The sequence below is a fragment of the Chinchilla lanigera genome, unplaced genomic scaffold (genome assembly GCF_000276665.1).
Source record: "Chinchilla lanigera isolate Chin_1 unplaced genomic scaffold, ChiLan1.0 scaffold00005, whole genome shotgun sequence".
NCBI lineage: Eukaryota > Metazoa > Chordata > Mammalia > Rodentia > Chinchillidae > Chinchilla > Chinchilla lanigera.
The window spans coordinates 8,287,590-8,305,048 of record NW_004955406.1 but is presented as its reverse complement, the minus strand read 5'-3'; the positions used below and the strand labels follow the sequence as shown (position 1 = coordinate 8,305,048).

General features: G+C 49.4%; 1 protein-coding gene and 1 long non-coding RNA gene across 4 annotated transcripts in view; one reads left to right on the top strand and one right to left on the bottom strand.

Annotated features, from left to right (window-relative positions):
- Nucleotides 1-15,275, bottom strand: part of Kif26b (kinesin family member 26B) — a 448,358-nt gene extending 433,083 nt beyond the window's left edge. The window contains exons 1-4 of one of the 3 annotated variants that reach the window (XM_013520421.1): nt 14,941-15,275; nt 14,541-14,606; nt 14,299-14,424; nt 13,760-14,161 (exon numbers count right to left, since the gene is read on the bottom strand). In XM_013520421.1, coding sequence (XP_013375875.1) covers nt 13,760-14,161; nt 14,299-14,424; nt 14,541-14,606; nt 14,941-15,003 — 657 coding nt within the window. In that variant the 5' untranslated portion in view covers nt 15,004-15,275. The remainder of the gene's footprint in view (nt 1-13,759; nt 14,162-14,298; nt 14,425-14,540; nt 14,607-14,940) is intronic. The other 2 variants (XM_013520424.1, XM_005374788.2) reach the window with 2 other exon arrangements.
- LOC106149852 lies at nt 14,967-16,901 on the top strand. Its single transcript, XR_001236298.1, has 2 exons — nt 14,967-15,058; nt 15,268-16,901. It is a non-coding gene; the product is annotated as an uncharacterized LOC106149852 (long non-coding RNA).
- Nucleotides 16,902-17,459: the final 558 nt, after the last annotated feature.

Here is a 17,459-nt window from a genome sequence, read left to right as displayed (position 1 = left end):
TCGAAGGTCTGCTGTGAGAACAGCGACTCCCCCGCTGTGCCCCAAACTCTGTGCTTCCCGCAGTTTCTGTGTTCATCCCACCAGACTGGGAGGGGCTGTGTCTTCGGCCTCGGCATCCTCACATCTGCATCGCCAAGTCTGATGCCCACACGCGTGTACCTCAGGGTGAAGGCCAAAGAAATGCTGAACTAGCGGATGAATGGGAAGATGGACAGACAGATGATGAGAAAATGAAAGTGAATGAACTGAATATAAATTATGTAGAATGAATCCTGGAGTCAGGGGTCGTCAGAACTACACACTGAAGTTTTACCTTTCTTTCTACACGATGGCAGTTTACAGCAGGAAGCTGGGTATTGACACTTAACATATGCCTACTAGTGCCAGACCAAACATGCTTGGGGGCAACTATATTATTATTATTATTATTATTTCCTCACCACTTACAGGTGAGGAAACAGGGTGAAAGCAGTTAAGGCCCTCACTATGGATACAGCGCTGGTAATGGTCAGGGGACTCCAGGAAGCACATTCCCAACCCTGTAAGGCTGGACCATACCTCAGGCTCCCTCTGAGCCATTGAGCTGTAATTACAAAACACTAATGATTAAAAAAGAGCATCGGAGGCTCCCAGGAGTAAAGATGGCATGCAATGCTAAAAATGTAAAACATTCGGTCAATGCTATAGTGCTTTTTGCCCCAAGAATTACAAAGAGGTGGGAAGTCCGTGATCCTGCTCAAACTGCACCAGTGGCTGGTCCTAATCAGCGTGCTGAGCACTAGTCCACGGCTTTTCCCGTGAACCGCCAGACCCCACGAACACGGGCACAAGACAAACCATCCTGCCCGCCTGAGGCGCCGCAGTGAGGGACTGGAAACCACCTGCCGATGCCTTGCAATAGAGAGAGATTCCTCTATCGTTCCGACCCTACTTCATCCTGCAAGCACTGCCACCTCACCAAGTAATGCAGGCAGTATCGACCCAATTACCAGATAAAAGGAGAAATTAAACCACTGTCTCGGGGGCCAGGGCCTCGGCCAGTGGCCTCATGCTGGCTGCAAAGGACTGAATGCTTATGCTTTCCCCGATCCATAAGTTGAAACCTAATCCCCGGGGCAAGAGCCTGGGAGGCCAGATCTGTAGGAGGTGACCAGCTCAGGGGGGTGAAACTCTCATGTTGATGATGACCCAGGGGAAAGGAGAAGGCGCTAGCTACTCACCAGAAAAAGGATGCTCCCCAGACCCTGATTCTGCCAGGGCCTTGACCTTGGACCTCCCGGCTTCTAGCACTGTGAGATATAAATGTCTGTGTGATTTCTAAGCCCCCCCCACACACACACTTCCGGAATTTTTGTTGCTGCAGTCCAGGTAGACTAAGACTTGTGTTCTCTCAGCCCAGTTTGTGAGCAGTGGTGAGCTTCTCCCTGGAATCCTGGGACTTATCCCCGAGCCTCCGTGAGCTCTCCCACTCCGCTTGCTTCTGCAAGCGGACAGATGACTATAGGGGCTGCAGACTAAACAGACCAAAAGCACCCTGAGGAACAAGAACTGTCACGACCCCAAACTAGCCTGCCCATGGATGCCTTAGACCAAGATCTGCCGATGCAGCAGCGCTCTTGCGGCTCCTGCCCCTTGCTCCTGTGAATCTCACTCTTCTCTGGAGACGCAGACACCATCATCAGGACAGCACCGTGTCGCTTCCCAGGATATCGCCTCCCACCTACCCAGACTGCCAGCCTCCCCTCCTTTAGCAGCATCTTTCCTTGTCATCCCAGGAACATTTCCATTACACAGCAGTGGCCAATTTTCTTCCCTCAAAAATCCTCAGAGAGTGCATGGCTGTTACCCCAGCACTTGGGAGGCTGAGGCAGGTGGATCGCTGTGAGTTGGAGGCCAGCCTGAACTGCATAGTGAAACTGTCTCAAAAAAAAAAAAATTCTCAGAGAATTCATGTATTCAAAAAGTCACTACAGTGTACTAGGTCACAGGCACCAAACAAAGCACAAAACTGATAGTCTCACTAAGTACAGAGCACAGACCCAAGGAGATCCACATGGACAAAACAGCTGCATAAATAAATTCTACCCAAAGGCCCATGGACATCGGGAAGCCTGAGGTTTCCTGAGTGGCCCCAGGCAAGCTTCCCAAACCTCTTCTTCATTCTCTTAGCTCTTTCCTGACCACCATAAAAGGACATTATGGGGAAATCACTAAAAACTACAAGCACTCCATAAAAAAGGTGAATTAGCACCAACCACCACCACAAAAAGCTCACAACCCAGCAACTTCCTTCCCCCAAGTGGATGCCTCACACAGGAAGCAGAGGGCCTGATGAGGCGGATTGAAACCATGCCTTTGTATTGCATTCACCACTCTGGCTGCAAAAAATGCTCGTAAAGCCATCACGGGCAGACCTGCAGCTGCCAGCAGCTTTCTCCACTCCGCTCTGGCAGCCCACACTGAGCCACACTGCTCTGCTGAATGTCCTTTTAATTGCACAGCCCACTTTATTAGTTGCCTTGACCCCCAATAAAAGCTTCAGCCTAACAATCTCTGAAACCTAAGACAGGATGTCTACCATGTAACCAACTTATATGCTGCCTAAGGCGCTTTACAAAGTGTGTATGCACGCACACACACACACAGAGACACACGCCATGCATGTACACACGCACATGCACACAGCCCATTAGTAAGTCTCTTTGGGAATTTCAGACCTAACTGATGGGGTAAAGAATAAAAGAAGAAATACAAGACATAATTGAAGAAAACATCTATGCAGGGTTGGTTGTGCATAAGGCAAACACTGCACTGGTTGTGTTTGTGGTGGAACCTGTTTGCACTCCAGTAGTAGATGCACAGAGAACTTCATGGAGGAGCAAGTTGCTGCTCTGTACCAATTCTTAACTCTAACTGCTCCAAAGTCTCAATGTGCTTTGGGCTTTGGACTAATAAAAGCCAAATGAAGCCCTGTACTCCTTGAGTTGTGTTTAGATGAAAACATAATAAGAGTTTAGGGAAGCAGATAGCTTAAAGAAGCTCAGAAAGCCAACCGCAGCTAGCGATACAGGAGGAGAGTGAAATCAATAATAACTGAATTGACCTTGTTGACCCATCTGGCAGTACCTGCCTCTCTTTCCCCAGACTACAGGATCACAGGAGTCTTGGTGTACGATTCATAAATATATATGAACAATTATGAAAATGCAGGAAAAAAAGAGAAATCAAAAGGCGGGGTTGGAGAAAAGTTTTAACGTAGTTTTTTTTGTACTGGGAATCGAACTCAGGACCTTGTGCTTGCCAGGCAGGTGCTTATGCCGCTGAGCTATATCCCTGGCCCTCAACAGAGTTTTTTTAAAGAATGATGAATACTATGTTTGGATCTTGGTGTTCTGTATTTCTTCCCTGAAAGAACTCTGTACAAATTACTTCCAACTCCTAACCAATATGGTAGATATTCCTAATAAAACTAATGATAAGCAGTTCTTTCTAAATTCCATCTAAGGCCATACTTCTCAAACACTCCTGATCAAGTTGCTTTCATAAAATCAACTGTCCTTTTGTTGTCTAAGTTTATTTCTACTTACAAACACAGAAGACGGTGAGGCAAATAGTTTTATTAAAAAACAGGAAGGGCCTGGGGGTGTATCTCAATGGTAGGGTGTGTGCTTTGTATGCATGAGGTCCTGGGTCCCATCCTCAGCGCAAGAAAGAAAAGAAATAAACAGGCAGAACCTTGTCATTCAATTTATGATCCAGATAACCAAAGGCAGAACCTTCGACAATCATGGCACAACCAGTGCCTTCACCTGGATGGACTGACAAGTTTGTCCGGAAATCCTGCCACACAGCTGCCCAGGAACAGACTGGCTCTCGGTTCAGCCAGAACTCCATCTAGGATTTTGTCCAGCATACCTTTCTGGAATGCAGGGGTGAAAAATGGGCTCCTGAAGTCTCTGTCCAGCTTTGCAGAGACTCCCAGCCTAAGGGATAGTCGAGGGCCCACCCACGCCCATCTCCTAGCTTACAAAAGAGAATGTGTCTAGCGCAGCATGAAGTCCTGGGTTCCATACCCAGCCCTACGAAGATAGAGTGAGAGAGAAACAAAGCACAGGTCGGCTGGGTGAGTTTCCCAAGGTCACAGTGACAGTGTGGGCTGGATTGTACCTCTGTTCGCAGATTTTAGAGCAAGCCTAGGACTCAGAATCTCCCCATCTGCCGTATTCTGTTCCTTCTCCTTCCCCCACTGCCCCTCAGCCCCCATTGCCATGCTGCCTGACTTGGTAGGGGTCAGGGGATGCTCCAGTCCCCAGCCATGGGACCACAGGGAGGGCATTCGGGGTCACCTCTTCAGCTGCCTGCTGTCCTTCTACTTCTGTAGAACCAGACAGCTGATTATTTTCTTAAAAAATAGTGATTGTTCACTGTTTGCCTGAAGTTGACTATTTACTTTCTCCATAACCTTTTGGTTAGACAGCTCTACAGCTTTCGGTTTTGCCTTTATTTCTGGCTTCTAATCCGTTAATACATAAATCTCCCCTTGCTGCAGGAACTTCTGGTCAGATGGCATGGGGGAAGGAGGCAGTGATTACAATCCTAAAGAAAGCAACCACCACAAATAAAGGTGAAAGTGTTTCGTGGGAAAGCATAGCTGCTCATCCCTGCTAATTAAAAGGTAGAATTGCACACACATACACACAAAAAATTCCCAAGCTAAGTTCCTCTATTATCTTGCAGGGGAAAAATTAGCAATTAGCAATCTCAAACATCACTCAGATGAGATAAAGAATTATTCAACTAAAATTTGTGTTCATTACCCTTGTGGTAGAAAAGCAGATTTTAGCTTATTATTTGCAGTTCACACTTTCAAACAAAAAAAAAAATTTTAAATGAATAGCAATTTTGCCCATAAGAACTGTTCAAGAGTTGAGAAGTATGCTACAGACAGAGCTAAAATTACTTCAAGAACTTTTTACAGTGGGCAACAGTATGGAACTTTAACTCCAGTAAAAAGAGGATTAAAAATAACCCCTCAGATGTAACCTAATCTAGGACACTCATGAAATACTCAGAGAGAGTTCTGCCTATCTAAGAAGTTGCTCTGCCCCCAGATCAGCAAACCTATCCCCAGATCAGCAGCACCCTTGCAGGGTGGATAAGAGCCCTCTCTGCCACACCAACTCCAGCTCCATGCTGAGACACATGCAGAAAGGAGTTTGGTGGGGGAGGCGTCGTCTCCACTTCAGACTGTTCCACAGGGTCTGGTCGTAATGGACACAACGGGATCAGCAAAGTAGAGCAGCAAAGAAAACTGTCTGAGAAAGATAAAACTGGATCGGAAGGCAGATAAGCCCGGACTCCTGGTGCCCTGCAGATCTGCACACGGCATGCGCAGTCACTGAGGAAATCTGCTCTCCTTCATTCACCCGAGCCCCAAGCGCCAAATGCCCGTCTGCAGCGCTCCCTGGGGGGCCTGTGAGAGGGGCAGGGCTTAAAGAAGCGATCTCCATCTGCGACAAAGCCTCTCGATCCATATTCATAGCTACTCAGCTCACCAGAGCAGCTATTTCCATCACCCGAGCTCTCAAACTTTCTGTGGAGCTACATATCAGTGAACAAGTATGACATGCTTTAGTGACTTGGAGATGAAGAACAGGACAAGAAAGAGCTAAATGGTCTCACTTCCTCTGACTCCGTGCCTTTCTCTCCATCTTGGTGTCAGAGCTCTAGAAATAGGAGCGAAGGAATGGAAGGGAACGGGTCTTTTAATGAGCTGAAAAGTCAGTGTAATAATGGAAAGTGATGGTTAAATATATATTATCTTGCAATTTCACTTAATCCTCAGCACCTGAGGGTGGGTTGCTGTCACTGCCCCCACTGGGTAGATGGGAATAACCGGGTTCAGAAAGTGTGAGTGGCTTGTCCAAGTCACTGTAAGTGATGCAGCCTGACTGCACCCAGGCCGCTGACTCCAGGTCTTCATCTATGGCAATAAGAGCCTCAGAAGATGAATGTCTCATAACCTTTTAGGGCCCTCAACCACCCCAATACGGCCTCAATGTCTTCACTAATCCATGGACTCCTGGACACACTGCCACTGGCTGCCTTTCTCCGAAGTGCCAGCAACTCCTCAGAGATCCCCAATGACCTCCTATTTGACCAATCAGTGGACACCTCAGTCCTGCATCCTTGTTCCCTCTAAGATTTGGACCTCTCATCTCCCCTAGCCCTTGGAGCTCACGCTTCTCCTGGTTTCCATGACACCATTTGCTCCTATTTTTTCCCCTCCCACATTTCTAGCCTCTCCTTCTTGGTTTGTCTTGCCAACTCCTCAGGCTCTCTATCTCTTCAATGTCAACGGGCTCCACTGGGTATTGTTCCCCCTCACACATCCGTGAGGAGCTCACACCATCTTAATTCCACCAGCTTCGCCATATGCACCTCTCCAGAAACGCGTCTCACTTCTGAACCTATGCCGGAGCGCCCCCTGGGCCCACTGGACCATTCTACCTCAAGCTCTGGGCAGCCCGAACTGATTTCATTATCCAAAACCCATCCTTGAAAACCAGAGCCCTAATAATGAAAACCCGCTCACAGCCTGTACTCTGTTCCTGAATAATTGATGATTCCATCCCCACATTTGTCCTAGCCAGAAATCTGGGAGAACACTCCCTCTCCTCACTCTCCCTCCCGCCCCACATCTCAGGAGCCAACTTTCCAGGTTTTTCTATACACAGTATCTTTCAGATCTACTCTGCTTTAGTACAGTCTGCATGATCCACACAAACCACCGTGAGGGGCCTCACAGCTGGACTCCAGGACACCACTGCCCGCAGCCTAGCCTCTCAGAATGCACATCCGATCACCCCAGCCCTTTCCTGAGCATCCTCCGGTGGCTGCCTACTGCCTGCAGACAAAGTCCAAACTCTCACCTGTAAGCCTTTTACTCTCCCCTCTGCAACTTCCCCACCTGTCACTCACACACACACTGTGCGCTGAGTGTGCGTAACCCTCCTGCGCCTTGTGCCTGCTGTTCCCTCTGCCTAGATGTCTGGGTTTCGCTATGTTCCTGTCTTACCCAGCGTTCCTAAGCCAGGGTCGCTCTACCTGTTTCTTGGCAGTGAGCACACCCCTTCATTCCTGCACTTCACACACTATACTCTAACTTCTGCATTTTGTATCTGTCTCTAACTCTAGAGTGTGACTTGCTCCAGGGCAGGAATTTTAGTCTTTTTCATAGTTTGGCATAGTTCTACAGCTGGTACATGAATGAGAATTGGAAATGTTTATTGGTACACAAACAGCAAAGCAAAAACCATAAATAAAATAAAATATTATCAAACTGAACTCAGCACCATATTTTTAAAATGCACTATGACCAAAGGAACTTAATGACACCGGGATTAAATTCCAATATTAATAAATCTAAGGAGAAAAGTGACTATCTCCCTAAACACTGAGAAGATAGCTGGCAAAATACACCACCCAATCCTGATTCAAACAAAAAAACAAAAAAACAAAAAACAAAACTGAATAAAATAGGAATTGATAAATATTTCCTTAATTTGTAAAAATATAGACCTTTGCCCAAAAGCCAAAATCTTAATAAAAAAACACAACACACATCCCCACTATGTCACTACCATTTAATGTTGTATTAGAAGTATTAACCAATGCAATAAACAAGAGAAAATCTTTAAAGGCATAACATCAGGAAAGGGAGTACTGATATCTCTATTTGAAGATAATTTTTTAAAAGTCAAATACCATTTTTTTTTAAAAAAAGCAGTATTAGTAGCAGTAAAAAGTAAAATCAACATATGAATCAATCTTCACATATACACTTATCAACTAGAAAAGATAATGGAAGTAAAGACTTTGTACATAATAGCAAAAAAAATATAATACCTACCAGAAAAATTAACAAGAATTATGCAAAGCCTCTGTGTGGAAATATAAGTATGAATTTGCCTTATGATAATGGTGGTACATCAAATCAGTAAAGGAAAGATGGATAAAGGTTTGGGGATGACTGGATAGTTATTTAGAAAAGAATAAAATTAATATATGCCTTTTGTTATATACCCAAGTAGTCTTCCAATGGATCAGAGAGCTGAACACTGAAAAAAAAAAAAAAGTAAGAGAAAACAGTGAATTCCTATGAAATCTGGAAATGATACACGGATGCCTTTATAGCCATGATTCAAGATCCAGTTTTCTCAGAAAGATTCTGGAGCAGGATTCCTAAAAATAATTTAGGAATACGGACGTGCCCCAAGTCCTTTCGCACCTGCACAGTGTGGTTCAAGATAAATGGTTCAGATCGCCGATGGAAGAAGGACCAGCTGCAAGCCCGGCCGAAGCAGTGCTCCAGAACAACAAAAGCGGAGAGGGGTCTTTTTAAAAAGGAAGGAAAAGACACTTACGAACAGCTGTGACTTAAGAAAGAGGTTAAAGGGGCCAGGGATATATCTCAGCCCTACAGTGCCTGCCTGGCAAGTGTGAGATTGTGAGTTCGATTCCCAGTACCAAAAAATAAAAAAGAAAGAAAGAGGTTAAAGAGAAACCGGGTTTATATTCCTGAAGGTGCAGCCAACGTGCAATGTTTTGGGGGACAGAACAGCGTGGAAGTGGCGGCCCCACTGCATGGTGCTGAGGGTCCAGGCAGGGTTCTTCCTCCCAGGTCAGGACAGAGCCCTCGGGCAGGGTTTTCTGTACAGAGAGGACTGTGCAGTCTCATCTGAATAAATACAGAAACAGGGAAATTCCTTCCCTGCTCCATTACGTTCCCATCAAGAAAATAACTCAACTCGGGATCCTGACGTCTCACCCATCCGCCCCCTCCGCCGCCATCTCCCCACTCCCCTAAAGCACAGCCAGACAGTGACCCCATCCTTAGGCAGGGGTCTCTCAGTCAGTCACGCTCATAGTGACCCTCGGTGGCTCTGGGGGAAGTGTGCTTGTATTTCGTAGCAAGCACACCAACCATCTGGAATTCTAGAGTGGAAAAAATATCTTGTTTATCTTCCTTTAGCTGTGTGAGATGTGTGTGAGATGTGTGTGTGTGTGTGTGTGTGTGTGTGTGTGTGTGTGTCTTAGTATACTGCCTGGCACATACGGACAATAATTGTTAGCCATTTCCTACCATCGTTACAATTATCGTCATCACCATTATTAGCTGATGATGACATGATCTGTGATACCAGACCAAAGACTAACCGATGTGGCCTAAATTTTAACTGTCTTAATCCTTTCAAACACTGACAAACTACTAGCCTTGGCCATTGGAAGATCACAGTTCTAATACAATAATCCCATCCACAATGAGTGTGGAAGAACTGATTGCAGGCCAAGAGCTTTTGCAAAGTGAATCAAGTCACTACAGAAACTGACCCTGCCGGTTCCACAATTAAAAGTCTGGTAGAGTGCACTGCAGCTGTTTCATAGTGTGCTTAGCCGGAGAGGAGAGCTTACTGCTCACATGGTGTCCTGGCAATGTTTCTATAAACTCTAAGATGTTCTGGAAATTTTTAAATGATTATGCTGCAGGAATTTTTCATTACTGATACTATCTCTTAGCTATTCCTTTATCTAGAATACTTCCAAACTGCATCTAATGAAGCTTTTTGAAACGTGTTCTTGGAAGGAAATTTCAAGTAAAATTCCCTTATAACTAATAAATATTTTAAATGCAATGTCTATTTTATCTATTTATAAAGTGTTTCATGGTGCCTTTTGGGGGATCTTTTGAATAGAGTTACTTTCCATACCTCTCTTTTGGAGCTAGTAAATCACAGAAATATGTATTTATATCTCCCCAAGTCTAGACTTCCTTGAGCTCTGGCTATTTAGAGCCCGCGTTTGGTGTTTTTAACCCCTAGGACACATTCCTTTCTTTTATCTTGTGATTCCTGGCCACCCTTCGCAGGATGTCTGGCTAATCTTGCTGATATTTCTGGGGCATAAATGGACTCCGAATATGTGACTGTAAAAAGAAAATATAGAGAAACATAGTTCTGGACTTTTTCTACGTACGAGAAGATTTTCTTCTATTGATATGGAAATGAACAGATGTCTGATAACCTTCTGCCAACCTGGAGCATTGCTTCCTACTCTGGGGAATTTCTTTAGGCTGATGTTTCCTAGGGCTTACACCGTCAATTCAAAAGTTCTGTCACAAATACCAGTAACCTAGGCTAGCTCAAAAATGAGAAATTTTTTTCTTGGTCTCTATCTCTGGCTTAGTGCCTCAACTCTATAAAACAGAAAAGACACACTCACCACTAGACATGAAGTAGTTTTATATTTCCACAATGGAACATTACAATGGGTAAAAGGACTGTCCTCACTTAAAATCCCAACACTTCACACATCCACACTCTTGTTTTATCTGACCACTTCTACTTACCAGCCCTAGAAGAGAAATGATATAAACCAAGTAAGCACTTTTTTAGTGACTGCAGTAATAAAAGTCAACCAGAATGTTTTACAGTCTGCCACCAGGCACAAATCTCTCCTCACCTGGGGAAGATGCTATTGGAAAAAAAACAAATTCAGAGCATCATTATGTGAACTTACAGTTGTCACTTCTACATTTGAGATTCTTGACACTGCCAACAATAAAATTTTCATGATGAAATCTACCTGCACTCTCCATCTCTTTTCCAAAAGACGCCAATTTCATCCATGGAAACCCAAATGCATTATCATCCCATCCTCTGGACTCCATCCAAACCTGTGTTTGCTGCCTCAGTCAACACCACGGTCTCCCATCCAGTTACAACCCCGGGGTGTCACATTCTGCTACGAAGCTCTGTTCTCCAGTGGCCCCATAACTCCTGTGAGTGCTCAGGGTAAGGTGGAACTCTCAGGCTAGCACGGCCAGTCACTAATTTGGAGGGAAACCAGTGACCTCTCCAGGGGCGCTGCACACCTCACCCTGCCACCCCCTACCCAAGTATCTCATAGGTAAAACTAGGGGAATTCAGTAGGGCTTCCTATCTACAAATGGGCATAGGATGTGAATTCCTATGGCAGTATGACATTTGGGAAGCACACTATGGAAATTAGAACTTGAAATTAGGTAATGTTTCATGAGAAAAATCTCAAAGAACCTTAACAGAAGCTTGTTTAATTAATAATTATTAAACCTCACGTCTTTCTCTAAAGAATTGAAACATTTTTCAAATCTTTCGTTAGATAATTCTTATGACAGTCTAAAAGTTGGAATCTTTTTCCCACTGGGATATGAAGGACAAAGTTAAAATATACAAAGGAAAAGTGACTTACTCAGTGTTACCAATACATCAGCGGTAGACAAAGAACCAAAACCAAATCTATCCTAAAATAATAGGGTTCCTGAATACACTACTTTGCTTTTGACTTTTAAATGCCTACCTAGGAGACTTAATGCCACCTAGTAGAATTTAATAACTCCATTCGAAAAAATATTCCCCACCACAGAGTTAAGCATCTTAAGTGAATTACAAGATGATTTTTGCTAATTATCCCTCAAAAACATGTCTTTATCTCCCAGACTCTCACTCTCCAGGGCGAATTACATGTTGGAGTCACAATGACATCTCTTGTTCTAATGAAACTTAACTCCTTCAGTGCCTGAGAGCTAGAGAGGTGCACTGTTGGCTCATAAATCCTGCACCAGGAAGAAGAGAGGCCTTGTGTCCAAGCCACATAGCCCACCATCCACCGTGCATGGGAGAACTGGCGTTCTTTGGCTTAACTGGTATAATGGAAACAACGGAAACTGTAACTAATTACAGGGTGCATACACACTCCTAAAATTATTGTTCCCAAAGCCGTGCAGATTGGTTAAAATTGGGGCCCCATACTTCCTGACTAACAATGTGCTAACCCAAAGCGCCCCTGACTCCTGGCTAAGTCCTGAGCTGCTCCCCGTATAAAACTCAGGCAACTGCAGTTCTGTGTGACACGCATGTCGTTACAACGACCCCTGTGTCTATCACCATGACTGGCAGCTCTGCTCTAGATGTCCCTGGATCACTGTGAGTCAGGGAAAAGCACCAAGGTTTGGGACATCAGTGCTTCGCTCTATCAATCTGATCAGTTCCCCAGCATCACTTTTACCTCATCACGTAAATAAAACCAGCAATATTGGGACACCTCCTGTATGTACTACGTGTGAATTTTTCGAGCAGCTTCCACATAAACCCAGTTTGTCACTTGACCTCATAAATCACGCTGGATACATTTAAGCTTCAGCATTTGTTTCTTCTTCCTGCACATTTTCCTCCCCCTCTTCCATTTCAATAAAGTGAATCTGTTTTGTTTTACTTTTGCACATGAGAAGCACTCAACGACATAACCTATTATAACAGATCCCCAAGAATACTCTACAATAATTTGTTAGGCTGCAACTTATTAGCACTGCCAAATATCAGATATTGCATATCTTTAAGAACCAAAGTCCTCCAAATCTTTATCAGACGGCCCAGTCTCATTATATAACCTCAGGGCACCCCACCCTGCCTTCTTCCACTCCCACACCAATGTGAATAAATTATAAACAGCATTTTGTGGTTCTGTATTCTTCAGGAGAACATAAGCTCTGTGTGCAAAGGACTGGATGGATGTACCTGTTATTTTCTATGCTGTACCTGACGCCGTGACTTGAATGGGGTAGGAAATCAATGAATACCGATGAATAATCGAAACAGCAAATAAATCTGTGAGTGATGAAACACTGTTAAATTAGAGGGTCTACCATGCAAGAGTAAGATAAGCTTTCAGATTCGCTGAGATTTATTCTTGGGGTGTCCTGCAGATTTATTACTGAAGTACAAAAATGGCACTGTTACAACAACCCACCAGTTAATTATTCTTGAGGTGAGTTCTGGATTCATAAAACCAATTCTCCCGGCGGTGATTTTCCACATTTAAAATTTTACAGCAGTCTGTGGATATTTGTTTAACTTAACCTCGTATATAAAAACAGCATCGCGTGTGTTTGGATAAGCAGACAAGGCAAGCAGATGCAGTTATTGCTAAATCCTACTATTCAAAATCACAATATCTCATTTCAGAAGTCACAAATATAAACCAGAAAATGCCACTGAACAAAGTGTCAGAAACCACTGCAATCCACTGTTTTCTTGGTATTTCTCTCTAACCGCTGATAAAAACTCTTTGAAGTGGAAGAGTAAATATTATCATTCGATAGTACTTGGACCCAACAGTGCAAATACAATTGCATTGTGTTGCACTCTGGGGACTCCAGGCCAGGCACACGACGTGTTGCTATGGAAGAACCAACGTGCTTGTCATGGAGCGAGCCACCTCTTAATCCTCCTCCGACAGACACGGAACGTTAAGGGGGCGAGGCTGGCTTCCCAGTGTGCTTCTCTGTTTCTGTAATAAGCAACCGGAAACGCCAGCTCCCAGCTCTCAGCTTGCTGTGACTGCCCCCACTGACATTCTAAAGGATCACAGATGGGGGCTGGGGAAAAGGCCAACGGGCAACCTACGGTCTCCAGCGGCGGGACGAGCCACCTGGGGGCGTCCCTGGAGAACCCAGAGCCCGAAGCTTTGGGCTCCGTCCCTCTGGGACCTCGCAGAGGGACCCAGGCGGGGCGGCCGCCTGAGCTGAGGTCCCCGGGGTGTGCCACAGCCCCCGCGGTGCCAGGGCTCCTCCAGGGCGGCAAGGCGCGTGGTCCAGCCCTCCGGTCCGGGGTCGCAGCCCGCACCCCGGGGTCACCCGCCCGCCGCCCCGCCCCCCGCTCACCTTGCCGGGAAAGGGCCCCGGGAGCAGCAGCTTGAGCGCCTGCCTCTTCAGCTCCACCAGGCGGGCGTTGCAGTTCTCGCACCAGACGCCGCGGTCCGAGCCGGGGGAGGAGCCGCCGCCGCTCCCGGAGCCCGGGGAGCCAGTGCCGAAGCCCGGCGAGCCGCCCAGGGAGCCTGGCGAGCTGGTGCCGATGCCCGGAGACGCGGGCCCCGGGGAGCCGGTGAAGGAACTCGGGGACGAGGTGCCCGAGCCGGGGGACGGGGTCCCCGAAGAGCCGAGCGCCGAGCCCGCGCCCTCGGGGGTGGGCCGGCTCCCCGCGCGCGACTCCTCGTACGCTTTGCGGTACCAGCTTTCCGGGGAGAAGGGCGCCGCGGGGTTGGTGGGCGAGCAGCCGTCGTTCACCTGCGGGGGAGACACGCGCTGACAACGCGGCGGGGCTGCCGGATCCTGAGCCCCAGGGCTGCGCCGGGCAAAGGGGCGCCATCCCGCCCGCGGACCCACGCGCGCCGGCTCCCGACTACACCAAGCCCCGCACCTACATTCCCGCCATCGGTCTCAGTAATTGTCCTGAAGTGAGTCCCCACCGCCCGGGTGACCCCTGCGCCGGTTCCCGGGCACCAGCGGACTGGTCCTTGGGTCGGGAGACGGGCTTGCTGGGGACCCGGCTGGAGAGGGGTGCGAACGGTTTCCTCAGAGCAAACCCACAGACACAGCGCCCCGCGCTTTCGAACCCAGCACCCACCCTAGCAGGAGCCCAGGTCCCAGATCGTGAAACACCTACCCGGGGGGTGGGAAGGGGCTGTGACTTCTGGGTTTTTAATTCATTCGGGGTACAGCCCTTCAGATCCTGCAAGTAAATGAAAGGACCTTCCTGCTCCAAGGACACGATCCGAGGAACGGCAGGGAATTCACGGGAAACCCTCCCTTCGGCTTAATTGCCTAGAAGTCCGGGAATAGTGCAAAAGTTAAGGGTGCAGGGAAAGCAAGGAACGAGGGGCCGGGAAGCCTCGGACAGCCAGGCGGTGTGCGGGTCCCGGCGGCGGACCCGCCTCCGCGCACGCACGGCCGCGCCAGGAGCTCCCGCGGCTGCAGCCGAGCCGGGGCCGCGCGTGCCGGGAAGGGGCGCCCCACGCCCGGTGGCCCTGGTAACGCGTCTCCGCTTTGTGCCCGTTACAACTTACCCCATATTTCTTGCCCCTGGTGGAGACCGCAAGCCTCTCTTTATTCCCAGCTACTGAATTCATCGTGGCTTTTGCAGAGGAGAGCGTCTAAGTGTCTCGCCAACGCTACATCCAAAAGGTCTGCCAACCCAGAAGCGCCCCCCTCCCCTCCCCCGTTGTAGGGGGGCTGTCTCTTGGCCCTCAAGTCAAGATTTCCAAATTGGGGGTTCGGGGAGAAAAAAGGCAAATGGACCCAGAAGTAATAGCACCAATTTGCAGAAAGGGTTGGAGTAGCTGGTTTATTCTTCTCTCCAAATAATGCTTTTCTTCCTCTTCTGCCTCCTGCAGTCACGCGTTCTCTTTTCGCGGTCACAGCCAGATCACTGGCATCGCCCTCAGCCAAGTCAGTCGGTTCTCCTCCGCGAGGAGACAGAGGGGCCGATCGGGCGCACAGCGGCCGCGGGAAGGTGGGCGAGCCCGCGCCGCGCCGCGCCCGCACGCGCCCTCCGCCCGCGCAGCCGGCGGTGGGAACTTGCCTCCTTCACCGCGCTCGCTGAGTTCAAAGAAATTCTCCCAAAATATAAAGATCCAGACTCGGGGAGGAGCCTCGGCGTGTCGCCAAGCCAATATGCGCCGGCCCGTTTCGCCTGACAGTTGCGCGAGGGCAGGGAGTGGGGCGGCCCTGCGTGGCCCGGAGCCGTCCACGGTCAGGGCGCGCGTGTGCGCCTGGGCGCAGCGCAGAACCTCGGGAGCCGCGGCCGCGCCTCCTTGGAGCCCGCCGCCCGCCTGCTGCCGCCGCGCCGCCCGGGATCCATTTTATGGCGCGGCGCTCCTGCCTGACATTGCGAGGCCGCGCTCCCGGGCGGGGGTGGGGTCGTAAATCTCGCTCCCGGCGAGGAAGTTCCTGGCGAGTGGCCCGCGGCCGGGGCTCTAAGGCCACGCCGCTGCGGGGGGACGGGAACGCTGCGCCCCAGCTCCCCCGCCCCCAAGTTCTTTTCTCTTCCTGGCGAGGCTTGCAGGTCTGCTTTTGAAACGCCGTGTAAAACGGATTGAGTCACAAGTCCACAAACACGCTGGGTCCTCCCCCCGCCCTTTGTTCTCCCAGACCTGCCCTGCAAACCTTTTCTGGAACGGTCCTCCCCACCCGGGGCCGCCCGGGGGCCTCCCTCCCGGAGCGCAGCTGGAGGACCCGCGGGCCCTTGCCCCCGCCCCCAGCCCGCCCGCCTGCCTGCCCCGCCGGAGCCCCAACCCGCGGGGCGCTAAACCCTCAGGGCTGGACAGGTGAGCCCCAGCACCCAGCTGCCGGGCGGGGGAAACTGAGGATTCGCCGCGCCGCACACGGGCAGCGCGGACGGCGCGGGCCGGAGAGGGGGTGTGGCACGGGCTGGCCTCGGCCTCTGCGGGCCAGAGCTCAGTCCCCTCGCCAGCTTCCGCGCTCGTCTCCTCGCGCCGGGGACCCATAGGACCTGCAGGGCACCCACACGCCGCCCCTCCGCGGTCCCCGCCTCCGCCCCCGGCGCGGCGCCCGGGAGTGCAGGAAGCCGGCACAAGCCAGGCTCCACACGTGGCTGCTCTGGGGTGTCATTTTTCATTTCCCGGGAGGACATTCCTTCTGGTGTGCCGGCAGGTCTATTTTGTTGTGACCTTTAATTAACACCCGGCGAGACGCCTCCTGCAGGACCAGCCCCGCGCGGGGGTCACGTGAGGTGTAATGGCATCTCCGCGCCCCCAGAGACCCGCGGGGCTGGGCGAGGGCGCAGAGGACATTTAGGGCTCTCCAGCCATCAGCTCCCCGCGAGAGAAGGATGAAGCAGGAAGTGGCAGGAAGACAACAATTCGGGGTGCTGGAACCCTGGGGAAATCCTGCCCGTGCCTCCCCGGCGCGGCCGTCCCTCCATCCCCGCCCCCGCGCAGCCCTGGAGTGGGACTCTCACGGCCACCAAGGCGAGGGAAGAAGGTCAAAAATAAAGGTGTGGAGCACAGTCTGGAAATTTCCATTACGTTCCTACTTCCAATTTGAAAGCAATCACATCAGAGAGGACCTTGGGGGGACAGGTACGCCTCCGGGCAGCGCACGCCAGCTCGGGTCGCATCTGTATTCCGCGTCGGCGCGGCGGAAGAGATCGTCGCCATTAGCGGCGCGCTGCTGAGCAGCTGGGAAGCGGCTGTGGCCAGGCGGGATGAGCAAGCCCGGGAGGCCGCGGGTGGGGACGTAGGGTGTCGAGGGGGAGCATTTGGGGAGCCGCGCGATCCACCTTGCAGACTGATGAAGCTAGAGCTGTCTGATTTGCATCCCAAAGTGTCTGAGGCCCCCACGGCGTGTTTAATGGGCTGGGAGCGCCCTCTGTTGGTGGAAGTTTATAACTGGAAGTCCCTCAAGTGGGTTTGATTTTGAAGCTTTTAAAAAATTGATCAAAATAAAATAAAATAAAATAATAAAAAAATTGGTCGTTGTGAATGTACATATCTATGGATTTTTACAAATGTATATTTGCTTTTAGGCAAAAGGCTCTGCCAGTTAAGATATAAATTTCCATCAT